Source organism: Nipponia nippon, unplaced genomic scaffold (genome assembly GCF_047370975.1).
Source record: "Nipponia nippon isolate SJK-2023a ecotype South Korea unplaced genomic scaffold, ASM4737097v1 scaffold_6, whole genome shotgun sequence".
Taxonomy (NCBI): Eukaryota; Metazoa; Chordata; class Aves; order Pelecaniformes; family Threskiornithidae; genus Nipponia; species Nipponia nippon.
The window spans coordinates 3,049,215-3,076,210 of NW_028262380.1; the positions used below are offsets into that span (position 1 = coordinate 3,049,215).

Consider the following 26,996-nt stretch of genomic DNA (forward strand, 5'->3'; position numbering starts at 1 on the left):
GAAATTGGGATACTGGAGCACACCCTGAGTAAAAGATGATGAAGGTACCCAACATTTTCCCATCAGTACTTTTGGGGTAACTAAATGCTCCAGATGTACAGGCTGCCTATGTTCAGAGACAACCCAAGAGCAGCCAATATTAAAGGGCCTGTAAATGAAAAGTACTTTTCCAATAATTCTTTCAAAATGGTGTTGGGGGAGGTCATAAAAGCCACAGTCTGTGAGTACCACTTGTAGAAAACTTGTTAGAGAGCTATGTTTTGCTTCAATATAAGGCTTGTGCTGCGGAGGGCTGTTTGCTTGGAAGATGCCAGCAGCAGAACATTGTAATTGAGTTACCGAAGTATCCAGAGAATGTGTTTTTATTTGTAATCCGCTAATATTGCAAGGCTCAAGAGAACTTATTACTAACCTTAAAACAAGAGACTTAAAATGGGTTATTAGATCCGAGATGCGTTTCCCACAGGAATTTAATAATGGAGGATGGCATGGTAGGGTTTTGTCTGTTTTTGTTGTTTAAATGCAAATGTAAAAATGGTAAGAATGTAAGAAATCGGGAAGTATACTCACTTCTGGTCTGATACTTCCTACTGCAAATCATCTGATCCGTCCTAGTCCTAAGACCAAGCACCTTAAACTACAGCAAACTTGACTCTCCTACCAGTTAAGTAGTAAACTTCATGTACCTCCCCCTTGGTGGCTCTTGGAGTCACTGCAATAGCTTCAAGTCAAAGGCAGTGATTTCTGAAATCTTGAGCTGTATCCCTGAGTCTAGAGAAATGGGCTTTGTTTTCCACTTTGCAGCACTTCAGTGCTTCAGCTCTTCGCTTTTACCTTTGAATTCAACGCTCGTAAAGGGATGAGAAATCAGTCAGAAGCTTTTCTTTGAAAAAGCAACTAAGTGGTGACACTTTTAATGCCTGTCCAATTTAGTCTTGTCTAATAGACGTCCTTGTAGTGACTAAGGTAGGGTGGCAGTAGAAACTTATTTGCTGGAGTAAATTAACTCTTAAAAATGAAGAGCACTGCTTGAATTGTCAAAAGAGCTATACCATGTGCTTTTTGGCAGATAATGGAAGATGGTATCTTGTTCTGCCTCTGGACAGGGAGAGCACTTGGAGAGTCTGGTTGTCCTTGTAGGTGTTGAATGAGAGACTCTGGAGAGTAAGGACATAGACATCTCTGAGAGATACTAGAGGTACGAGAGTGAATTTGCTGTGTTGTGTATCTTAGCTCCTCAGGGTGATGCTTTCCATCTTTGTCTCTAGAAGCCTGACCCTATGTCTTGCTGAAATGGCTTTGTAATTTAATTGCTGAAATCTGAAAGAAAGCCTGGGGGGAAGGAACAGGCAACATGAGTTTGGTGGATCTGAGGGAAGTGGTGTGCTGGTGTAGAGAGGGGGAACTCCCACCTTGTGGTAAAAGTGCTCTCCGGACCGTAGGTCTTTTTCTGCAGCCTGCAAAGGCCAGTGCAGGGGCCGATTTACACATCGTAGAAACACTTCTGCAACTTCAGGCAAACCCTGCAGCATTGCAATGTTGATCTCTAATGTATTTGGAGACTCTTAGGGAAGCCTAGGCAGGAATAAGCCAAACAATCGCATTGATTACTGCAGCATTTCATAACTGCCCCTGGGTTCAGCTCTGTTTTCAAGAGTGGAGGCAAGATGGGGAGAAGAAATGCAGGCTGGTGTGTGTGCGCGTCAGGCTGTGGGTATGAACCTTATTGCTAGAGAAAAGAGGACTCTGCGTTGTTGTCAGTTCTGCACAACCCGAACCCATTGCTCCTGTCTTCAGCAAAACATGACTAAGGAGTCAAGACTTTGGATATTAAAACCCTGTAAGCCTTGTGAAAGGAGAGGCATGTGGAGCCTGCTGATATGTTTGCCTTGCTGACTGCTACTGAGCATGCACTTAAGCATAGTCTAGCTGGTCTTGTCCTCGGGTTGTGTTTATGGGACACTAGCAATGCTTGCGTGTGCTAAACTGATTGGGGAGAAAGGGGGCTGATGCATAAGGAGGAAAGATATTAATCGCCCCCTCCCTAAATCAGTCTCCTTTGTTGCGTTTAGTTAAAAAGTTAGGTGGATGCTGCTTTCTCTAGATTCTGAGATGTGGATGCTGTGGCCTCCAATTTACCGTTCCTACCTCTACTTCTGCTAACGCGTTGACCTTTAAGCTAGTCCCATAGCTCCGTGCATGTCTGGACTTGTGTAAACACCCCATCACCTCTTACCTCCTGGGCACGTTACACACCGTTCCTGATGTCAATGTGCGTAGCCCCTTCCGTGGGGGTTGTAACAACTTTTCAAAAGGCTCCAACGAGACTGTTTTGAAGTGTGAATCCCATTGGTGCTGTGGGACAGCATTATGCAGGGAGAAGACAAATTACCAGGGCTGGACTTTAGCCAGGATATAGTAGGGTGAACGCCTGACTTTTTTTTCCCAAACGTGCCATTGCATCTTTAATTACGAGGTTAAGACCTCTGTTTTATGACTCATCTGAAGAAACAGCACCTCCAACATAATTGCCTGAGCATGTTGCCTAGGGGACTGTTGCTCATCAGTGATTCAGAGGAACAAGTGCCACCTAATGAAATGGCGCTGCCTGCTGTAATACCCCAGCCTTGCCCTTTTCGTGCCTCGTCCAAGCAGCGACCAAACCAGTCTCCTGTAAAGGTGCGATGTCAACCTAGGCAACACTGCATTTAGAGGGTATTTCTAATGAAGAAAGCAACCAATCACCTCTGAATTCCTGCTCGTGGGTATTATCAACATAGAAATAGGTGTGTTTTCAGTTAAAGAAAAAGCAAACAGTGTCTCGTTTTTGCCTCGTGAAGGATGAATGTGTTGCTTCAGGTTCCCTCAGAAGCCACAATAGAAATAAGAAATTGATATACCATCCTGGTGGGAATGTCATTTCCTTGGGTAATCCATCTGCCGAGGCGTACTTTGTTTGTTTCTTTGAAATACGTAAATGCAATCATTACACAATAAGAGCCTCTTTAAAAATTTTTCCTTTGATCGTTAGCATGCTAATCAGTCTGGATGGATCTTCTCCTTCCCTTCCAGGTGGAGGGAAACAATTGACTCGTGTAATGGGTGCCCCTTGGCCACGGTGCGTTTGTTCCTCCAACTCATTGTTCTGGGATGAGATTGGAACATTGTGTTTCTCTCTTGGACCAGACACTTGACTTGCCCTCGGGTTTATGTGGGTTTTTAATGGTCATCAGGGTGTTCCTCCAGGAACCTGTGCAGCCAAATGCTGTCTGCACTGAAAGGTCTGAGCCACGTTGGGCTGTGACAAGCGTTAGGGCTGGAAGGTGCTGCCGTCAGTGGTGTGACTTGTATCCGTCTGGCGTACAAAGGCTCCCGGTGGACCAGGATGAATTATGATGCTTTAAAACGTGCCACACTGTAGAAGGGGGAAAAAAAAAAAAAGGCAGCACTTAACCTGTAAGCCAAAAGTTATGGGGTAGTGAAAGGGTCTTTGGGAAACAGGCTCATACCTCAAACGAAAAGCAGGAAGCCTAATCTGTAGAACAATAAAGCAGGCAAAACCTCTTTCCTTGTTGGCCCAAATTCATCCCAGGCTTGCGTAGGTAATGTTTGATTAGCCTAATGGAGTGGGGAAAGACAGAACAAATATATTTCTCTTTCTGATTGCATTTTGGCTGGGAAGAAGCATATAAAGAGGCAGCATCTAGTAGCAGCTTTTTAAGGGGCTGCTTGGGTGACTCTTGCTCAAGGCTTGAAATAAAGAGCTCTGTTAGCTCACTGTAAAATGGGGCATGCACCTGTACAGAAAAGCTGGTGCTTCTAGCCCACGCAGTCTGAACTGTCAAATAATGTTAGCATTAAAAACAGCCAGGCTGGGCTTGGGTACCAGACTTTGATCCCACCTGAAAGCAGGTGCTCCTATGCCGTTTGAACATCTCTTTGCATGGTAAATACCCAATTTGCCAGCAGTTAATTGCAGAAATGACTCACTAACAAATAAAGTATGTTCCATAATGAATCATGGGGATTCGGTCCCGGTGCCACTGTGTGTGTGGGTTCGCTCTGGGTCAGCGTCATTTCCCATTTGTGGCTTCCTCGTGAGACCCCGTTGGTGCAGATGGTGTTTGCTGCGGGACCCCTGCTCAGGAAGCAGGCCAAGGAAGGCTACAGCGTTCTGGTGCTTATCTTTAAGTGCCAAGCACTGTCTTGGGATATACTAACGATTAGGAGCAGAAGAATAGGATGTGAAATCCTGTTCTTGTCTAAATTGAGTTGTTTTCTTCTAAAATGAACTGGTTCTTTTTGTCTGAGCATAAGATACAACCTGGACTTCATTGTGGTTTGTGTTTTTTTATAAAAGCCTCGCAGATGCTTAGCTTGTGTTATTTTTGGATGCACTTGTTCAGGTTTGATAGGTCACTGAGATGATCAGGCTTGTCCTGATCCTTTAGTCTTGCTGTTTTGTGGTCCCAGCCCAGGATGTCTGAAACTGCTTAACGTTTTTCAAGCAGCAACTGTGACTGTATGGGATATTCTGGTAAATGCTAAAGTCAATAAACAAAAGGTTAAAGTTGCCACGTTAGGGAAAATCTGATGCCTGCAGTATTTTGGGGCTGTCTTTCTGCTGTAATCCAGGCTTACAGCAAGTTTAGCAGTAAGGTGAAGACATTCAGCATCTTGATGGTTCTTATGTTTCCTTTTTTCCTGTTTTTTTAGAGTCTCCACCAGCAGCGATGTCAAGAAATGGATACTTCTTTGAAGAGAGTGGCAAGTATTATTTGACTTTTTTTCTGCATAGTATTGCCTTATTGGAGGGAGAGCTGTACTACAGGGTTAGCTGAGAATGTGAAACAGGTGATGATACAAAAATCTAGCTTAAGCAGCATGTAAAGACAGTCTTGCATGGTGGTTGTGTAATCTTGTACTGGAAGCAGACTCTGCGTTTTTAAAACCTGTAGATGTTCTAGATATTCAAAGCAGTAAATAAGCATCTTCACGTTGTCATCAGTGACTATTCTGGGTGGCTCCTTGTTTCTCAAGCTCTTTCATGATGTTTTCCTGTAATATGGTCTGGCAGGTGTATTTGCTTGTCGTCTTTTCTGGAGTGGAGATCATGTGTAGGTGTCAGATCCCTTTGGAAACATCCTGCCAAGAGCATCAGACAAATGTGGGATGGCTCTGGTAAACGCATCTTTTAATGCAAAGTGCTCTCTAAGATTTTTTTTTTCTCTTTGAAGCAAGATTAAGTTGTGGTGTTTGGAAACTTGTATCATCTGTCTCAACAGAGGTGGCTGAGCTCTTGGAGATACTGTACTGATAAAGGGCCAAAGTATCGCACAACCAAGCTTGAAGTGAAGTCCCAACTTCTACTGGTTTTGGAAAAATAGCACGTGTGGGGGTTGGTAGGGAGAGATCATCTTGAGAGTTCAACTCAAGACCAGCCAGGTCTTGAGGTATAGTCTCTAAGGGCCTGGGGCTTTTTGCCCTTGAAGGTGCAGCGCTTGGAGTATTCACGACTTCAAAATGGTGAGAGCAGAACACTAAAATGCTCCAGTCATTTAGGCCTGTAGATGCTTGTAGCTGTCACAAGGCTCATCTTTTTTTCCAGGGGGCCAAGTCTTAAGTTAACTTCTGGGAAGGGGAAGCTGAATGTCTGCCAGCTGCAGTAGATCCAGCATTGCTATTGACAGTGCTTGCTTTGGCATTGGCTCGCTTGCCTTCTCTGAAAGGGTTATATGGAGCTAATTTCTAGGAGTAAAAGGATGAAACTGGAAGGAAGTACTCTCATTTCTAGTAAGAGGCTTTTCTGAAGGCTGGACTGAGTTGCAGAAGGACAGAAATTACACCTGATCTCAGGGAGGTGTTATTTCTTTGGTATTTGCAGGTTTTCCGAGGTCGTGTGGGGCATAAGGTCTGGGTAGCCCTGTTCCTACCTTACCTGGCTTGCTTGTGGCCCTTGGGATGTGGTTGGTGTGTTCTTGAGGACTGGGAATGTAAGAGGGTGGTCCAGGTTGGGACCTGGAGAGAAGACTAAGCCTCCAGCTTCTGGCTGAGAGCAGTAAGGGCTTGGTGAGAAATGCTGCTACGTGATTTGGACAAAGCACGAAGGCGGCTGTCTTCTGGAGCCACCTATTTCATCCCAAGCCCTTCTGCCACAGGGAATACAAGCACAGCTGGCTGTCCTAGCATCTTGTGTGGAAAGGTTCTACATGCCCCCTGCCAGGACTCAATGTCTTGTCTTCCTTGAACTGTCCAAACAAAAAAAAGGCAGATATCTAGATGTTTTTAGAGCACGTGTTCGTAGTTGTGGCATCCCCTGTGCAAAGTTCTCCTATGAGATATGCTTTTTGTCAACGTGGTGCCATAGCAGTGAGTGTTTATTTCTGCCCTATTTGTGTTGTTACTCGGCTTCCCCCTTTGTCTTAAGGAGCACCTTAGAGCTGCCATTAAGGACTTCATGAAGCTGTGTGTGCTTCTTCCCTGTTATGCTTCTGCATGGTTTGGGGGAAGGAGGGAAGGTTGTTTGCAAGTTCCTCTTCAGCCTGCATGCAGTACTGAATGCTGTATTAATTGTGATTGAAAATACAGTGCATTTCTTGGTTATTTCACTCTCAAATCTGCTGACATTCTTGTTCCTCATTACAAACTGACCTTTTGTAAAAGTTTGGTTGCTGTTGAGTGATGAGTCACCTTCTACTGCTGGATTTAACTGAGGGCTTGTGTGTTTCTGTGCAGAATATATGGACCGTGCGTCTTGGGGATTGCCAGTGTGAATATTCACATCCCTCTGCGAGGTAGCACTCTGGCTCTCTCTGTACAGAAACTTCATGCACTCAGAATCTTGAGGACTTACCCAAAAACTTAATCAGGGCTAGAGGAAACCACAGAGAAAGAAGTCACCTTTTCACGTAGTTTCAAAATTGCTTGTTTTGAAATGGAGCTACGTAACCATTAAGCTGTTTCTTGGCACCACTTGTTCGGATCTGCCAGTTTGTTACGGAGATCAAGAGATGCTCTTGCCCCACCTTTAAAATAAAAACCCAATCCCCTAAGCTGTGTGTTGGGGGGCAAAGCAAAAAAAAAATAAACCTCTTCCTTTGATTCCCTTAGCACTTAAATTTTTCCCTTTTCTCAGATAGAGAAACATCTTTTGGTACTATTGCTCTTTGCACAGTCGAGCTTTTTCCTTATCTCCTCCTGAGATCTTGCATATATGTATGGTTTTCTGTATCCTTAGTAATTAGGATGTTTTTGTTTCTGACCATATCTGAGGTTCTGTTCAGAGGCTGTGTCTGTCTTTGCCAGCTAACTTTTTTCTTACCCTTGTGTTCTCCACAGCAGCTGCAGCAATGTTTAAAACTTAAAAGCTGAGACTCCAGTTTTAGTTTAAACAGTTGTGAGGGTAATCTTGGCTGCAGCACCAAAGCAGTGCTTTGTAAGAATCTCCTGGATATTTACTGTTCATAAAAAAACTTACTGAAGTATTTAATAATTGGTAGCTCTGTTAATTACTGAGGAGCTGAGGAAAGCTCAGGAAAGATTTTCTGCTGAATGGATGTATGGCTATTCTGGAAGCTCAGAGGGTTGTTATGGTCCCAAACATGTACCAACCTATTTGATAACTTCTTAACTGGCTAAAAATCTGGAAAGTTAATCAAAGGAGCCCCTGTCTTTAGCTACAAGTTCCAGTTTCCAGCATACTCGGGTTTCCCCTATTGCTGGAAGAATTTGACTGAAAACCACTTTTGTAGCCTTTAGTGCTTTGCAGAAGGTAAACGCATGCAATGTGACTGGGGGGAGAAAAAAATCTGTTTAGTAGCTTGCTCTGTAGAGGCAACATTAAGATGAAAAATAAGGCAATAAAGTTTGTGCCTGCCTGGTTAGAAGTTTCTGATGGAGAGTGTGGTGGTACCAGGTATGATGGCACCTGTTGACCATGTTCTGTTTTCAGCCTGTGTGTATTGTCAGTTTTATTAGTTGTCCTCTGATGTATCTTGCTGAGTGAAAACATGGATTTTCATCATTCTTTTGAGTCTGTGGAAGAAGCCTCTTGCACAAGCAAATAAAGAAAACCTGGCATGGCCCAGTAATATTTGGTGTCTCCCTACCCACCCTGTGGGCAGGCTGTGTGTTTAAGTCACTTGAATCTTCAGCAAGGTGGTTTTGCCAAAGGAGTTTTCTTCCTGGCAAATTTAAGTGACTGAGATGATTGTGTAGACCCAATCCAAACCTGAAGATAATTGGAGTCCGGATGAAATGCAGCTTGGCAATCAATGTTCAGAGTAACTACTCATCAAGCCTCACATTGTCTCTTGGCTGCCAGCCTCCTGCACCCTCCTTGGTGGTGGTGGGGGAGTATCCAGTGCCTGCGACAAGTGGATTAGCTCTAAAGGCATTGGTATTCACTACAAGTAATTTAATTCTGCCAATGTATGAAGAGCTTTTTAATTGACCCAAGAACTTTCCCTGATGAGACACAAAGCCAGAGGCTTTCTAGTTCCTCTTGCAAAATCCAAAGGAAGGAGCCCCGCTATAGCGCTGGGGATATCTGAATTGTTGTGTTTTAAAGCTGGCTCAACAGATATTGCAGCATAAATGTTTGTCTTCCAGAGCAAATCCCTCACTGCTTGGTCTCCTCTGACTTATTAATTGGTTTTGCTGGCACAATAAATTGCAGTTGTGTTGAAGGGCCCCAAGGCCCCGTCTGGCTTGGGATGTTTGATATATTTTATCTGCTTGGTTTTGTTTTTCAGTTTGGTATGTGTGGTGTGGGGGGTTTTCTCTTTGAAATTTGTCTTTATCTGTCTTGGAATTGTTTGCCTAACTAGGAGATTGATCTAAATGTCTTTGTGAAACAAATCCTCTTGCAATGGGCTTCCCCTGATGAGATGCTCGGTTTACCAGCAGGAGATGCACTACTGCTACCTGTGGAGAGCCCCAGGGGGTAGCTTGCAGGTCTCTTGCAGATTTTTATTTATGAGAACCGTCTATCAGGAGGCCCATAATAAAACGAACGCTTCTGATTTCTGTGGGTTCTGGTACAGAACTGAAATTTCACGTGCTGCTGTGTTTTGTAAAAACACAACAAAAAATAAAAAGAAAGCCCCGCTGAATTACTTGGATTATTCACAACATTTCCTAGAAATCTGGCTGCAAAATACAATACTGGAATTAATTCAAAAGTGCCTGGGTGGTTTTTTGTAGCAGATCAGTTCTTTCACTTCTGTTATGAATTATTACTGAAGTGGCAGGGGAAACTTTGTGTTTCCATCTGGCTCTTCATGACAAAAGAATGACTCGAAGTAGGGTTGGAAACATGCGACTGAAGTTATGGCTGGCCAGTAGTGGAGGGATCTGTTACTTAGAGGATGCAGGTCTGGTCTTGGTGATTCACCTGATAGACACTTTTTTTTACAAGAGGAGGTTGTGGTTTCATCTGTGGTCTTGAAGCCCTCTGAAAGCTTTAGGTAATGGATTGACATCTCCATAGCAGGTGGCCATTACTTCAAAAGGCCACAAACCCATATCTGATGAGCTTCCAGTGACTGCTTTAAGAGCCAAGAAGCATCACCCAACCCTTGCCCAGCTCTTCTGCCCCTCAAGCTACTCATGGAGGGGCTGGGATTGGATGGGATTGGAGGATGCTTCTCTAAATCCTGTCTAGATGACCCAGAGAAGTCATTAGTCTACCTGTGCCAACCCATAATGTTTGGCTTAATAAAGGACATCTTGTAACAAAAGCATGGGAGGCAAGCTCTGGACCTCTCTTCCCAATTAGCCATCAGCAGCAAACCCTCAGCAGTCCAACAATGCAGTCTGTGGACAACCCTACCCCCCCAGTTGTCTTCTCCTGGGCTGGCATAAATCCTGTCCACAAGGCTGCCTGCTGCACAATGAGTAAATCTCCTTAGGACAAAAATAGCGAGCCTTGCCAGGGAATCTCTCAACTGTGAACCAAAGGAGAAGTTTAGAATTCTAGCAAGCATCCAGCTGTATGCAGAACTGCTTTATTTAATCAGCATGGCTTAAATTTTTAATTTTGTGGGAGACAGCTTTGTAAAATGTGACTTGATAGCAGCCTTTGGAGGGTATTGCTCTGTGGCTACAGCACTGCAATTGTTCTTGTCTGTGAAATGGAGTAATTTCTTAGGAAGAAAGGAATTTTTCATGACTGCTTTTCAGACTCTTGTGATACAAAACAATAAGTAACCCCCTAACTTTGAAGTGTAACCTCAGCAGGAACATGTAAAATTTAGGCAAATATTTAAAGTAAAAGATGCCGTTCTATCCATACGATTGCTCTCTTTTTTTTTTGTCTGAAAAAGGAGAGCTATTTTGATAAGTCGGTGGTTATGCCGAAAGCGACATATGAGGTGTGACCAGAAGCTCGCTTTGGGTAGCGTGTGTGAGCGCAGGATGCTATTTAAACCATTTTTTTCTAGAATACCGTGCAGATTGGAGAACTGATAACACCTTGTACAAAGTTCTTCCCAGTCTCTCCTGAATCCTTGGATTGCTTTATCCCTGCCAATATTAACTAACTGTAAGGTTATCTAACCTTCGGAGGCAACGTGAGTCCGTGTTTTTGTGCAGAGTGTAAAGGTCAAAATGGAGGTGGAGGCTCCATTATTAACTGAGTTTCCTTTTGCACCTAATGTTGGGAATTTGGGTATTTTCTGAGTGACGTAGTGAATCTGGAAGCCTGCAGTACTCGGAACAAAGCAAGCCCTCTGATAGCTTAAAGCTCAGGCTGATCACTTTAGCTCAGGTTAATTAAAACCTCATGCCTTTCTTGCAAATTAGTGTCTATTGCTGGTTAGAGCAAGTTGAAAATCTGCAGGAGTGGAAAAATCAGATGAAGCTGGCTTTTTTAACTTAATGCCAGTATCATGACTAGTTTTTAGGTAGAAACAGGACTTAATTCTCTCTTGAGTTCCTTAACACTGTGTTACAGCTGAGCACTGGGATGCTCAAAGAACCAGACGTGATTTTAGAGTAATGTCCATGTCCCAGTTGATGCCCCTTATCTTTAAAAGCTATTGAATATATATTATCTCTTCTATTGTCCTTCTGTACTTGACCTGTAATTAATCTGAGAAAGTAGATGCAAAGAGCTCTTGGGCTTTTCCAGAACAAGAACTTGCAAACTTTTGCACTTGACTGTCTGACTGCAGCAGAGCCTGGCTATTTGGTTGTGTGAGGTTTATGGCTTGAAATGCGAAGAGTGGGGCCAACTGCTGGATTTCAGTTCTGAATGGATCAGGATTAGTGACAAAAATATGTAAACTAGTGATGTGAGAAGGAAAGCCTTTGCTTTTCCCAGGGTGTTATGGCTGAGGCTGCTGAATCCAGGAGGAACACAGTGCATACCGTTGCTCCTGTGTTCTGGCGAGGTGACTGCAAGCGCTGTTTTGCAAAACCAGTAAAAAGGGCTGTCCTGCAATGGGCTGCCTTCTGTGCCTAAAAACTCATTTGAGAAATCCGAGATGGCTTTTAACATAGCTAGCTGATCATGTTGAATTTCCAATCATATGAGCTCAAAAGAACCCTTTTAATGTAACTTCAGCTTTCTGAAGAGATTTCATGGGAGGAGGCAACTACATTTCTGAAGAAGAGTAGATGCCACCCCATGATTCTGGAAGCTGGGGCTTGGGGAAGCTGGGGCTTGGATTTGCCTGAGGGAATAGGCATTGCTGTGCAAACAGGCGCTATCAATGAGACCACTTTTCTAGACTTGTAGTGTAGACTGCCTTGGAAGTTGAGGGTAAAAATCAGTGGTTTCCAGAAAACTGTGTTGAGTATTCAGAGTGTTAATGTAGCATATGTGGTCCTTCAGAAATAAAGCCAGCATTTTTTGCAGAGACTTGTCAGAGATTGATAATTTCTGACAAGTTTTGATCTTAGCTTTCCTATTTTGCCCCGCTAATCTAGCTACATGGATAGGTACCTTACCCATGTAACTTCTGCTAAAACAGTAGCAGCAATATACCTGCCTAAACAAAAAAATTTGTATAGTGCACAGATGCCCAGAATTGTGCAACATCTGGGTAGTGTCAAAAGGAAAAATGCCCAGTCTCCCCCAAAACCTCCTTTTTAGATGTTGTGTCTGGCTTGCCGTGCTAAATTGAGTTTGCAGCAAAGTGTGGATAGATGCATTTGCACTCCTAACCTCCTGGTTAGTGTGCATGCTTGCAGATGCAGGTGTTGATTAAAATACCGTGATTGGCTTTGTCTCCTCTGAGGCATATGGAGAGGCTATGCTGGGGCTGTCTCTGGCATAAGTCTCATAACCTGGGATGTGAGATGATGTCGTTAGTAATATAGCTGCTTTTCTCCCAGGAAATTGAGTTTGATGATTAAGATTTCTGCTTTCTTGGAGGAGTCTGCAGCCCCTGGGCTGTGAGTGCTGCTCCCATGGAGCAATTAAGCTTTTCTAGGGAATGTATATGATGTGGCTGAAGTTGTACTTCCTACTAACTACTACTCTGCTGATTTTATTACCCCAGGTGCAGCTGCCAGCGGAGAGAGGGGCAATGCCACCTCTGATTGCTGCAGCTCAATTTGCTGCTCTTCCCGACAGAGCCCTGGGCTCTTAAAGCTCATCTCAAAAGCAAAATAGCTGCAGGGCAAGCACCTTCTCAGAGTTGTCAGAGGGTTGATAGCAGCAGGACTGGGGAGATGAAGTGGATCTAAGAAGATGGTGGGAGTAAGGAGAGAAGGCTGGGGATGGATATTGAGATACTGGAGCAAGGCAGGCCTGGGCCAGGGATGAATTACAGGGGAAGGACTGATGCTTTAAAGGGGAATGGCTAGAGAAACTGAATTTTTTTTTCTTCCCAGCACCTGCATAAAATGGGGGGATGGCTTATTTTCACGTTGCATCTGATAGGCTGAGGTACAGAAGGACTTAGGGTCAAGGCAACTGCTGCTCATGGCTGCACAGGGTGAGGAGCTGATTTTGTTCCTGCAGCACTGAAGGATGGTGCCTGCTCTCCCTGGCCTCGTGCACTTTGCGTGCCTTTTCCATTTCTTTACTATGAGATGAGTCCTGCAGGAGGGGGATCATCCTGACCACAAAAGGTGTTCTGCAAGGTACAGGAGGGCTGCACTGATCTCAGCCAACCTTAACTCAGCTCCTGGCTCTGGCTTCCTACTCAGCAAAATCTCTTTTCTCTAGTGCTTTTAGGCCATGTTTCAGGCTGAAGTGGCACTTCTCTGCTCCGAGGTCTGACTCACCCTGCCATGTAGCTCATAGCACTTCAGAAAATGCTGCCTTCATATGAAGGTGGCAATCTGCAGTGATAGACATGGTGGGGACACCATTTTGGAGATCTTAAACTCTTCCCCTGCCAATTTGAGGCAGTATGCAAAGGTGTCTAACCCCCGCCTCCCTGAAGCAACTGCTTGTAGCACAGGCTACAAAGCATTACTTGAGACTGTGCTCCCATATGGAAACCTGATTGATATTTACACAAATTGTGCAATGGCCGCATCAGATCCTGCTCTGAACTTCTGTAAAACACCAATCAAACTTTCAGAACAGCTTCTGCTGTCGCTTGTGGCATCTGCTGCCCTTCAAGCTTGCAGGGGTGGCACTCAGTAATCATCAGGTGATGGGGGAAAAACAGCTGCCAGGGCTGGAGGCAGCTATTGAGCCGTGCTCAGAGAGGAAGGTACATCTGCCACGCACACAGCTCATCATCTCACCTCAAAGTGACCCTGCATTTGACAGGCATAAGCTGCTCACGTTTTAAAATGCCTGCCAGACTAATAGGCTAAAGGATTCAAAACAGGAGTGGTTTGAAGCCTTGAGGTGGTTTAGTGGCAAAGCAGACACCTGCCTGGGAGCGCAGTTCCTGTACAGCCCAGGTTTGGGTTTATTTGCAAGCTGAGTGTTTTGTCCGTCCCTTGCCCAAGGGACATGAGGCTCGGCTGTCTTTTGTTCTGCTCTTTCCTCCCCTAAAGAGGGAGGAACAGAGGATGCTTCCCTTGCCAGAGTCCTCGCTGACCTCTACCCAACCCACTGATCTTACTCCACCCTTGCCCTTCTTCCAGATTCTGTGCTGCTTCTCTCCTGTCTCCAGCCCTCTCTGCTTTCAGAGCCCACTGCTGGTGTACTCTTACCAAGCCAGTTTCGGTGGGCTTGGGAAGTGAATAGTCTTCCTTGCTTGGCTTGTACCCATCTGTCTCTTAATTGCATTAGGACAGTGGGGAAAAACTCAGCCGTGTTCTCTGAGCTGTGTGCTTGAACCATCTTGCTCCCATGTACCTCGCATCTGACGCACTCAGTGGGAAGGATGGAGAAGCGCGGACCTGTTGTGACAACTTCCCGGCGGCTGTGAGCCTGGAGGTGGCTGAGATAGAAAAGCCAACATCATGAATTCGAGGCTGATTTCTGCTCTGCAGGGCTGCCAAGCTCTCCTGGTATCAGGGGGGCTGGGCAGCACTGGTGGGTGCTCTGCTTTGCTGAGGAGAGGTTATGGTGCCCATCATGCATTTCAGAGGAACCAAACCCCAGGTTTGGCACCTCGTTTGGGATCAGGATGCTCGTATGGGGCTTTGTAGTACTTCCCATGTCAGCAGGCACCCTGCCTGGCTCTTGTCCATCTCTCCAGGACACAGGCTGCCCCTCAATTCAGGCACATCTGCCAGCCCTTCTGCAGATATTTCATACTTGGTCGTGCCCATAGTGCCATGATACTTCAGGCACTGTGTTCAGGTGTTTCCTCTGCTTTCCTTGCCTTGTGTCTTTCTGGCTATTTTGGGCAAGTTTCCATCATGCAGGGATGGAAACAGCTGCCTAAGCTTCAGCAGTAGCAGAGGATGGCATCCTTGGTGTGTTTTGCAGGTTCTCTCCAGGCTGGATGGGGACAGCAGTAACCTGGATGCTTTTTGAAGCCTTCAGTGCAGTTCTGATAGGACCAAGTCACATTTATTCCTCTCAAGCAAGTTTCTGAAGGAGGCAGAGATCGGAAGGGGGATTAATCTCAGGTTTTTGTCGGGTTTCCTGTGGCTCAGAAGTTACCTGAAGGCTTGAACCCCTGGCACCCTCTGAGCCCTCCTGGTGAGATGCCGGGCGCCTGTCGGCACGTCGCCCGCGGCAGGAAGCGCTGCAGCCCCTGTCCTGCGTCGCCGGGTTCCTGTTTGTGGCTTCCCTGCTCGGGGCTTGTTTTTTTGCGGTAGCAAGCTGTTGGCTCGAGATCCCTCCGAGACCGTGTGTGCTGCTTTCAGCTGCCACCACCTCTATGTTTGCCTATACAAGGCTTTAAAAAAAGCTGTCAATATTTTAGTTTCTATTCAAATCTCTGCCTTGGAGCTCACCCTTTTCATTTTGCTGTAGTGCTTGAAGCAAGCTAATGAAATATATCCCTCCTGCTTCAAATTAGGCATAAAAGACTTGTCAGAAGATGGGTAGAAGCTGCTGAATAATCCTGGTAATGTAAAAATTGACATTCTATAATGTCCCTAATTCTCCTAATTAAACATGATACACAAGCACGCCACAAGAGTCCTCCAGCTGCTTCGTAATAAAACGTTGCAGTGAACCAGCTTGCTGTTGAATGAGGCTAGGTTCAAGTCTAATTAGTGTTGTGAAAGGCTCAGGAGTTGTCCGCTGTAATTAAGAAACTTATTTTGCTTTCTCGGTGCTGCTGCCTCCTGTGACCTGCTCCTCTGCCTGAGGAGCTGTTGGTCTGTCCATCCGTATCAGGTGTCTCCTTGGAAACATCTTTTTTCTTTTCCTCCCTCAGTTTCAAATTGCTGAACTGCAAGCAAAACAGCTGTGCTGCTGGTGACTTGAGCTGATGAACGCGCTGGGTTTAGGCTGGGCTGGGGCAGCTCTTGCTTCTGGGTCACTGCTTGGTGTTTTTATGGTTTTGAGTCTGAGTTTTCATCCTGTTTTGTGGTTCTTGGGGTTTTTTTTTTTTTTTTGATCTGAAAGGAGTGAGGCATAACCCCTGGGATTTGCTGCTCACGCCATTGACTTGGTGAGCCGGCTGGTGGGCGAAGCCTCTGCTGTTACCCAGCCAGGCTCCAGAGAGGCCCTTTGGACGCACCCCTGGGGCCAACCTGAAATGTGCCAGAGATGGTTGTTTATAACTTTCATCCCTCACCAGGCGAGGGTGTAAGAGAAGCCCCTCGCGAGGCCGCAGGTGCTGCTGAGGCCTTGCTGCGGCCCTTGGCGGCCATGACCGGTGGGTATGCCTGCATCCCCGCTAACCGCCCTCCCCATGTCGTTGGCAGGGTACCTCAAGTGCGACACGGACGATGGCTGCGAGGCCAAGGAGGAGACGGGGGGCGAGGAGCTCTTCGATGCAGTGAACTCCTCCATCGTCTCGGGGGACAGCATCCGCTTCTTTGTCAACGTCAACCTGGAGGTGCCGCCGAACGCCACCGGTGAGTGCTGACCCCGAAACGGGGCTGCGGGACGCGGCCGTTCCTCGCCGTAAAACTTCGGAGCGATATTTTCTTATTTTTAGGAAACGCAATAAAAGTCTGGCTGCTGAGCAGGTCTTCGGCCATCCGTATGAAGTTTTTTGACTCCTTTTTTTTTTTTTTCCTTCCTTTTTAAGCAAGGCCTCAATTTTCGGCCTGGGCCCTTGCTGTTGCTCTCACTGCTGTGGCCTGCTCACTGGATGAGAGTAGTTTCTAGTGAGAAATCAGGATTTTTGGTGCATGTGGTCCGGTAGATAACTCACAGGTGGCTCTGGGGCTTCCCAAGGTTTTTTGAGTTTGTTTTTTTTTTTTATCATCTTATAATTGAAATGCTGGAGGTGAGTTGGAGCTGTGGATCACCTGGGTCAGTCGCTGCCTTCCACAGCAACTGGTGAGGGAAGATAGAGTGTGGAGGGACTTTTGGGGGTTGGACATGTGCCTTTTGGGTTTAATCATCCTGGCAGGAGGCAAGCAATCCCTATACCTACTGTGTTGAGGCAGATAGCCAAAATGAGGAGAAAACTAGCCTGTTAGACACCTCTGATGGAGGTCAGGCCCCTGCAGCTATGCCTACAGTACAGGGAAGTGCTGTTGTGCGTCATTCTCTGGTTATAAACGCAAACTGCCTGCTCTAGGTGAGGACCCAAGTGTCAAGCTCCCCTAAATATGTTTTAGTGGGATCTGTGCCCTGCTACAACAGCTTTGTGCTGGGGAGGAGGACGGCGTTTGCTGGCAGTGGTGCTGGGGGTGAACCCACCAGCAAAACACACCCCTGGGGCTTTCACCCTCGGGGACCTGCGGTGTCCGCTTTGAGCGGTGGCTTGGCTTGTGTAAGCCAGGTGGCCACAAAGGAGGTGGTTGTGCAGTCATGTTGCAGATAGACATGTCTGCCCAAAATCGTGCTCTTTGTGTACTCCCTGCCAAGCTAGCATCTTTTAGAAACTTTGCCCAAGATGGGGGACCAAGGTGGAGGGGACTTCCAAACAGCCTAGTTAACACAAATTGTGAAAACATCTAAAATGCTTGCTATTGAGGAATAAAATCCTTAGATTGTTCTAGAGGTTGCTTTTGCCTCCATAACACCTTTTTAACATCCTCTGTAATGCTCATGCTAAATGGTGAAGCAAAACCTGGCTTTCATACTGTGTGCCTAGGAAATGCAGCTCTGGGACATGGCAGCAGCCTGGGTTGTTTTTGGTGGCGTGGTTTTTTTGTTTGTTTTTTCCGGCAGCTGGAGGCAGCCTGGAGCCTGCCTGTGTGGGCACTAAATATTTTGAAGATTAAATGCGAGGGCTCTGGATTATACTTGGCGTCACAGTGTTGGAGAGTCCTTTAAATTTGCTCAAAGTTATTTTTAGTTTACAAGCAAATACCAGTTGATCTATAATGAGCAATTATTGGAAATGGTGATGCAGAATAGGCATGGCCCAGACCTCTGTTTGACTCTCTTGAAGCCTACTTTTTGAATTGGAGTGGTGACTTCAATTTAGGAATAATATCTAGCAATTTTCAAGCCTGCAATTTTACAAATGCCATCTTAATTGAAAGATTTAAGGGGAACTGTACTCTGCTATGACAAGTCTGGGCTTAATGCCGTGGGGTGTATTGTTCGGGGATGAGGAATGCAAGTGCTGTGGATTCTTCTGTGTCTGAAGCTGACTTTCCCTGTGTGTCCTCCTGGGCTTTTTAGCAGTGTTTTCCTTTCTATTCAAAACAGGTCAAAAAAGGCTTCCTTATTAGTGCTTGAGGGAAATGTTTGTGACGGTGGTATTAGTTGTATTCTTTTTCTTCAGCTGAGATGTTTAGTATTTTTAAGGAAAAATGGACTTTGCATGTGCTGGAGTCCCCTTTCCAAATGCAAGGATGGAGGTTTTAAAAATGGGCTTTGGGCAGAACTAAAGTCCAGGCTTTCAATAAGGGCAGGTGTGAAGTGAGATGTATTGTTTCTTTTTCCATGGTAGCATCAAAGCAGTCCAGGTAGCCAAAATCCAGGTTCTTCTCTGTGAGCATCAGGCATAGGATTCCTCAGACTCCAGGTGTTTGAGTCATCTAGGCTGTCAGCTCTTTCTCAGAAGTGATTTTGCTTGAAGCATCTTCTAGAGTTGATTTTCTACATACTAAATCAGTTTCTGGCTGCAGAGGGCATAGCTGATCCTCCTGGAGAGCTGACTTCTCAGGTGGCTGAAAGTGGATGAGATGAGCCCTTTAAGCTCTTCTGCTAATGAAAGTAGCCTGAACTGCTGGAAGAATAAACCCCTCTTTGCAAGCTTTTGAAGCTCTTTCCAGAAATGAGGTTTAACTGTGCCCTTGCTGAGGTGTATCTGGGAGTACTGCTCCTTGTTCAACTCTGCAAGGGGATGCTTTTCAGAAATGGCCTTGCATTGCTGTTGCTCTCTGGGTGTTTTGTTTTATATTCAGGCTTTGCGTTCCTGGAACAAAACTGTGGATCTGAGCACTTGCAGCGCTTGTCTCCAGCAAGACAAGCTGGAAGGAAAGGGCGGGGAGGGAAGCAGGTTTTGTCCAGGCAATGTAAGATCCCCTCTCCAAACACCTCATTTCCAGCCCCCAAGGGAGCTAGAGTTCCAGGGTCCTACAAGACCCTCTGGTGCTCTTTAAACACAGTGGAAAAGCAAGTGTGGGAATAACATCTTTCTGTCCCCGTTCCATCTTCTTGCTTTCTCCAACCTGGGTTGAAACCTTTGTTGAGCTGAAAGACCTCCTTGTGCCAGAGGGCTTGATATTGCCCTCTTGTGTCATGCAACCCATTGCAACACTTGCTGGGGCTTGGGTAGTTGTTGTGATGGCCAGAGAGGGACTGACCATGGGCCATCTTCTGCAAAGAGGGTTCTCCAGAGCTGCCTGTGTTGATTTGCTCCCTAGTGTCAGATGTACTTGCTGCGTTAAATATTTGTTCAATCTCCAGCAGGAAAAACCTCTAAGGTGACTTGAAACAAGATAAATAGCTGCTCTGTGATATCTGTGAGTCTCTGTGTGCATGTTCTGGTTGTCACAGTTTGGTCTCCTGGCTCAATGTGGTGTCCAAATTCTCTCCTGCTGGAGACCTGTTCTGGCGAGCTGCTGTGAGGTTGCTGCCTGCCTTAACGCAGGGCTAAAAGATCCAAAAATTCCATCTGGGGAGGGGATGAGCTGGTACCCCAGGGTCTGGGTGCTGGCAGGCAATGTAAGTGGAATTACAGATGCAGTGACGGCTCTGCCATCATCCTGTCGAGCTGTTAATCTCTGTATGATGGATGTACAGCTTGCTATGAGCATAATTGGATGCACTTTACTATAATTCTGTTTTAAAAAGATTGCTGTGTGGGATTAAACGTTGAGCCAACAAAACATAGCATGGCCCATAAAACTCCGACAATTAACCATTGTTGTGAAATGCTGGGCTGCATGCACAGATGTGTGTAAAACAGGATAGCTTGAAGAAATCTAAGGTTTAAGATATGGCCTGTCTCATTTTTAATTCACGCTGGCTGCTGTTGCATAGAATATTGAGCCCAAATCAGTGCAGATGCCTAGGTACTAAAATGCTTCTTAGGCTTGGGCCCTTTCTCCAGGGTGTTTTATTGCTTCCTTGTGGTAGCTGATGAAAAGCTTTTTTTCTATTTTCTTCTGCCTCTCATCCTTCCAGCTTAGGTTTTGGCAGCAAGACTTCTGTTTTCAGCAAATGTTAGTAGCTTCAACATAAAGGTGGGTCTTTATCTGAAGCTAGACGCTTTTGGACCTGGGATCTGCATTTTTAGGGGAAGGTTTTGGGGGTTTTCAGAGACTGAGACTTGTTCTGAAGTCACAATAAATGTGTTCGAGTAAAATGTTAGGTCTGCACCCAGCTGCATGTATTTTTGCAGGAGTCAGTACTGCATTCCTGTCCCAAATGAAGTCCCCTTTCCCTGACACCCTTGACGGAGGTTGGAGAGGGAGCCCCCACCACAGGAGCAGGGATGTTGCCTTTCCTGTGCTGCAGGTGAAAAATCCAGCTGGATGCTCTGTTCCCTGGGAATTTGTGCCAGAGAATGAGAAGCATCAGTGAGTTTGTGTGGTGGGGGGGACCTCTTTCTTCTCCAGACCAGTGTGCTACAAGCCCTGCTTAACTCATAGCTACCAGGTTAGCTGTCTAGTGCCTTGGGGCTCATACATGGTTTTACAACTGCTTTCCTACTCTCTCACTTAGCTAGAAGTGTATTAACCCTTCTGTCTTAGTGCTGTCTGGGATTCAACCACTTGCTGCTTTATCTGCAGCATGCTTGGGAATAAATCCCTGCAAATGAATACAGCAATTTGGTTTAGGTTGAGTCTTAAAGTTGGTGGACAGGCAATGCAAGCCTCACTGGTTGCAGTGGGTCTGCAAAGTGTGCGGGGCCCCAGCCTTGCCCTCGATCACAGTGTTCTTACCTGCTTGGCAGCTCCCCTAAATCAGCCAGGCAAATATTTTCATTGTTTGGACCTTGTTCTTGCAGTTTGGGGTTTTAAAACAATTCTTTGGACCTCATTCTTGCAACTTAGGGTTTTAAAACAATTCACCTTCTTCTCCTTTCCCCAGATTGCAATAGGGGGGTTTGCACAGGATTTTTTCCTAAACTTGGGAACAATTTATCAGGGATTTGTGGTGGTGTAGCTGCTCAACTATTGCAGTATGCATTGCTCCTTACAGCTGATGCTCATACTGGTGGCTTTAGCTGCAGAGAGGTGCCTGAAGCAGTTTTTTGGGGGAAGAAGGCAAAATCCTGACGGCAGCAAAAAGCCAATCGGAAAGCAGGATGTGGCTTTGTCGGGGTGTGTGGGGGAAATAACGGAACACGATTTACGCTTCATCAGAAATCAAAGCCTGTTCCACCCTCTGGACAATTGATCATTCCTAGATACGGAGAATCATCAGTTTCCTGTAATCCGCTCCAGAGGCATGCACGTGCCTGCCCACCGCTGCTGCTACAAGCAAAACACGGTGCACTAACTCATGGCCCAGCCCCTGCCGAGATGACTTTTTTTTTTCTTTAAGGGGACGAGGAGAAAAGCTAGATGCTGGCGCCAAGGATATTCCAGAGAGAGTAACGTCCAGAGACAAGTGGTCTGGGCCTGAATGGGTATCATTCTGCACACAATAGTCACATTTCCTCACATTAATACCAAGGTCCTTTTTATGTCTCGAGGCACAATGCTGACCCACGCGTTCCATCTGATAACTCCTGTTTTAGCAGTTTGATGTCAGCGTGGGATGTTGGGCTCCCGAAGCTTCCTATACTCTAATGGAAAGTGGATACACCGATTGTGTCGCGGGGGGGGGGAGATGGCCTCCCTCCGAATTTCCTGATGAGGGTGTTTTCAAAGCGGTGCTTATGAAGCCAAGGGAGGCATGGGGGGGGGTTGGGTAGTGCGGGTGGCTCCGCATGAAGGCAGTGTTCTCTCTTTTAGGTGCTTTACCTTGGGTTTGCTTCAGGGCAGCCTTCCCCAGGATTTTGAACAATCTGTCCTTCCAGCTGGGGTGGAAAAATGCACCTTTTTCCCCCTGCTGCAAACTTAATGACAAAACCTATTGCAGCTTTTTTGACAAAAAAAAAAAAAGGTTTTGCTTTGCTTTTGTAGTGTGCGCATGTCTGAAGTTGTGGGGTGTGACATGTGACAGCACTCAACACTCTTATCTTGTCCCTGGCTCTGTACAAGAGCCCTGGTCGGTCTGTCTGTGCTGTCCACCTCTTTCCAATTCCTCTGCAGTGGCCAGAGAGGGGTGTGAGGTGATAGTCCACCCGCTCAGCTGTTGCGATGTCCATGCTGAGGATTACTCAAGTGAGGTTTCCCTCCCCACCCTGCCTGCTCCAGAAACTTGCAGCTAGTTGCCTATTCCCACCTGCCTTTAACCTGGGTGTTGGTCTAAGAGGGATGAACCCAGTTGATTTTAGGCTTCCTGCTGCAGCTCAGCCCATTGCCCTATTGTGGGAACGTGGGGTAGTTGGGGCACAATTATTTATCTAACAATATTTAACTGAGATTACTCAAGTCTGATGGGGATGAGTCCAGACTCAGCACAGCTGTGGCAGGACAGCAAAACAAAGTGTTCCCTTGAGATCCTGCTTGTGCAATCCCTCACTGCCAGTGATGAGTTAGAGGTATCTCCTAACATGTTCCTGTCATGCTATGTGCTGGTGTGTTGTTTTTTTTTTTAAGGCAACAGATTCTAAAAGCGGAACAGTTTTTGCTGCTCACAGTGTTGTTCAACACAAGTGGTTGCGGCTTAGATTTGCTCAGACCCCTGAAGAAAGCTCAGATAAAATAGTTCTTAATAACAAAACCCCTCAAACCTTAAGTACTTCCACTTACACCAGAGCCTTGATATTTTTCTGAGAAAACCATGGAAGTGCTAATGTAGTATTCTGCTCTGATTTTATTAGCCTATTTACCATGCAGATGCACTGGGGAGTGCATGTAGATCTAAAGTAATGTGCACTGATACCTGCTCAGCCAAAAAGTTCCTGCTCTCCAATTTCCACTCCTTTATTCCAAAGAAAAGTACGGTCTTAAGATGCTGCAGACATCCAGTGGTGGCTTTGTTCCAAAGACTTAGGTCTTCTCAGGTGTTGAGGGCAGCACTGGGGACCTGTGTAAGGGGAGGGATGGAAAGGGGATCTTAAGAGAAAGAAGATCTCTTAAGAGAAAAGGTGAAAACCCTTAAACTTTGGCATATGACTTTCATGGGTTTGTTTTCAGGGTTGTCTTTGCATAGAAGGTGTCATTATCGAAATGGGCTGGAGGGGAAGCAAGTAGGGGATTTCATTTCTCTGGGTTGCTATCAGGGATGTTATGTAAAGGCCAGCTGGGATGAAACTGCTTTGGAGCATAGCAAATAAATTTCCTGCTGCATTTCTCGCTTCCAAGTATTAAATCTCCTTGTTCGTGTCGAGAAGCTGGATGGGTCCTGTTCTTCTGCAAATAGTGGGAAATAAAAAATGGAGGCGTGCCACAGTGCCCTGGCAGGGCTCTGAATGTACCACCATGAGGCCACAAGTGTAAGTCTAACGTTGGCAATGCATCAGCGTTGCTAAAACTGAAGTGAACTCCTAGGTCGTCGCTTGTAGCGTATTCAGTAATGCTGCGTGCTTGTGTGCATGCGTCCTAGAAATTCGGGATATGCGTGTCGCCTTGATGTGGCTGCCAGGGGATGTCGGAGATGAGTTGCTGACTTTTTGATTTTCCCCTGGGCAGAACCTGGAGCACAGCCTAACAGATAAGGTCGGTCACCCCTGGCAGCTCTCCTTTAACTATGTGTGAGGACAGAGACAATAATGCCTGTAGCTAGCTAGCTTGCCTAAAATAGACTTTTGCAGCCTGCTTTGTCCAGCAAGGAGGACCACAAAAATAAAAATAAAAATTGTACGTAGCCCTGACCTTTTCTTTCTGTTTAAGTATGCTTAATCCTGACATTCAGGTGTGAAATCTAGTTATTACCCCTGGTAGTGAGACATAACTGGTGATTGATGGATAGTTTTGTCCTTGTCAGTAGAGGGTGAATCCATGGTTTTCTGTATCCATTTTGTCCCCATGAAGGGCTCTTCCATGGAGGTGTAAGGGTCAAGAGTGTTGCATCTTTTCAGCCCCTTCATAACTGGAGGGAAGCAGTGATAGTGCCACGAAGGAGGAGAAGATGGGTGGCAGGCTGGTAGTGGTTGGTCTTGGGCTTTAGCCAAGCTATCTCCCGATGGATCTGTTGTGGGCAACCTCATGCAGGGTCTTATCCCACATTGCCTAGTGGGTTCCCCTGCAGTAAGTAAATGGGTGGTTCATAAGCCAGGCAGAAGAGCACTTGGGAAGTCTCTGTATTTTTCCCCCCATTTTTCATGTTCCATGTAATGGATTTTCTACTGTCCCCCAGTAATGTCATAGCACTCCAGTGGGCCTTTAAGATAACAGCCTGGAACTGGGATGGCCATATCCAGCTGTCTCCTTTCCCTGGATCAAGTCTGAGTGGCACATTGCTTGGATGAAATGATGAATGAAGCTCTGGGCCTTCCAAAGCATCACCTCTGTACTCAGAACAGCTTCTTTGAGAAGTTTGAAAGATCCTGGTCCAACAGATGTAATTAGATGGTTTTGCTTGTGTTGATAAAGCAGCACTCGGTGCTCATCCGAGATGAGTACCTGAGAGAGCTGTCAGTGGAGAAAACTGATAAGGAGAACCAAGAGTTGCTTCGTGATAAGGACAACGTGAATTTCTGTTGCATTTGCGTGCATCTATAAGGACAGATTGCAGATATGCAGATACTTCTTCTTTTCAGGATGTGCTTGCTATTGTTCAGGGTTGTGGGTATTTTTTTGTCGCTCTAGAACTACTTCGTGGAAGAGCAGGAAAACCAAAACATGTTTTCTCCTCAATGAATATTTATGGTTTCCAAATCATCCAGCATACTTTTGCATGTGTAATTAGGCTGTAAGTTGAGTAAGTGAGCATTGGAGAATTACAAATACAAGAGCCTGGGGAAAACGCTTGATGTTTCTGGTTTATTTGGGTGCTTGCTTTTTAATAATAAATAGCATTTTTTTAGATGAAACAGCTTGTGTTTTCCAAAAGATGTGTCAAAAGCAGTAATAATTGGGACCGTCGCACCAGCAGACTTGTCTAGTTAGGTGATGCTTTTAATCACATGTACAGCATCCAAGTGAACTTTGGGAGAAGCTGGGTGATGTAAGTAAAGCCTCTGAACCATCTTATTTTGTTTAGTGGGAGATGAAGGCAATTCTTTCCCTCTTCTTTGCTGCAGTTAGCTCCGCTCCCAGTTTGAGTTGCAGCCTTTTAACCCCACCGTGGACATGACTTGAATTCCTGTTTGAACAGGGGTGGTTTTGGTTAAAGCAGCTTTCTGTGTGCAAAAAAAATAATTGCTGTTTTGGAGTTCTGGTGTTTTCATGTGAATTGCATCCTCAGTTAGCTTATTTTTTGGAGAGTAGCAGGTCTGGGCTTGAAGGTGCCTGTGCCTGTGGTCAGCCTGTGAAATGGGATTGCAGAGGTTCTTGTAGGTTAGGATTTGGAAGTCCAGATCTGGAAAGCAAGCAAAAAACCTCATCTGAATAGCTGTGACTCTGTTACATCTCTGTACTTTTCCACAGCTTAGCCTCTGGAAAAGTTTTTGGTCTTCATTGGGTTTTTTCCATGCTGTCACTACACTCATTTGAATGCAAACTGTTCATGTGTTTCATGTATAATTTTGGTAGCACCTCAGTCTTGTGGGTTTTTTGGAGAGCGTGAAGATGAGGACTTAAGGAGAAGGATGCACAGACAGTGCCTGTGGTACTAGCGATGCTACAGAGAAGCTGCCTTGGATGCAAGCAGCATGGAGTGGGCTTGTGGCAAAAGCAACTGGGTTTTATTTGTTTTTTAGCTTATACCCAAAAAATTGCTTCATAGATACCCTAAGAAAATGTTAATGTTGGTGTCTGGAAGTTTGAACTGGGAACTTCCTGGCTACCCCGTCCCTGTATCTCAGCTGCATATTAAGTGACATTTAATAGTCTCTAAACAGTGGTTTTCTTTCCCAAGAGCTCCGTTGCTTTACACTTAGATTTATGGAGGCAGCGTGGTGAGTTGACAGGACATTAATGTGCTCATCTTCGAGTCACTGCATGCGATTTCTCTCAGCCCGCTTCCTTGGAAGTGCCTGGGTGTTATTGTTGACTCTTTTAATGAGGACAAGAATGGTTTCCAAACGAGCATGACTCATGCAATCTTAGCCCCAATCTATCAAACAACGATGCATTGGATTAAATGATTACCTAAAGGATTAGGAGTTAGCTTTTTTGGGAGGCGGGGGGTGGGGGGAGAAGTGAAGAGTAAAAATACATAAGGAATGTGGAGATGAAGAAAAAAAAAAAAAAAAAAAAAACAAAAAAAAGCTGCAAGACACACACCCCAAGTGATCAGATAATGCCAAAGGCTGCTTCTACACTTGGTTTATGCTTCCAAAATGGGAAATGTTGTAAAAATTGAATCTCTACTTTTCTCTAGAGATCATCCTCCACCAAGGGAGTGATACTTCACCTCGTTCTGAGCCTTCTGCTTAGTTACTGCTGCCTTTCAGGTACCTGTGATAGTAACAGTTTTCTGATTTTATTTTATTTTTTCCCTATTCCAGCTGAAAATGAAAGTGCTGGCTGCGTGTTACTGCACACATCAAGGAAGGTAAGTAGGAATGCTGTGTGATCAATTTTTTTTTTGTCATCTAGAAGCAGAGAAAAGGATCTTGAAACACTCTGGGGGGGGTGGGGGGGTGGGCAGGTGTTTTTTACTGGCCAAAACAGAAGGCATATTAATGCCTTTTTCCTTGAATTCCTCTGGTTTTATTTAAATGTAAGAAGCCTTGTGCTGCTCATTCTCCAAACAATTTCTCTGTAATTCTGATTGTTCCACTGCTTTTTGTCCCAGACAATTCCTTGACATGTTAATTCATCACTTTCTCTTCTGCAGCTGCCTGCAAAGGGATCCAAGCATACACCATAGAGATTCAGGCTGTTGAGCTCCTCTCGAGCCGAAAGCAGAAACACCCAATAGACATTGCTGTGATTTGGTT

At 45.5% G+C, this 26,996-nt stretch overlaps 1 protein-coding gene across 6 annotated transcripts in view; it reads left to right on the forward strand.

Annotated features, from left to right (window-relative positions):
* The window catches only part of SLC4A11 (solute carrier family 4 member 11), a 141,560-nt gene that overhangs the window by 57,734 nt on the left and 56,830 nt on the right, over positions 1 to 26,996 (forward strand). For all 6 annotated transcript variants that reach the window (XM_087736804.1, XM_087736805.1, XM_009471709.2 and 3 more), the window contains exons 2-4: positions 4,717 to 4,767; positions 16,243 to 16,395; positions 26,562 to 26,608. In XM_087736804.1, coding sequence (XP_087592930.1) covers positions 4,717 to 4,767; positions 16,243 to 16,395; positions 26,562 to 26,608 — 251 coding nt within the window. The remainder of the gene's footprint in view (positions 1 to 4,716; positions 4,768 to 16,242; positions 16,396 to 26,561; positions 26,609 to 26,996) is intronic.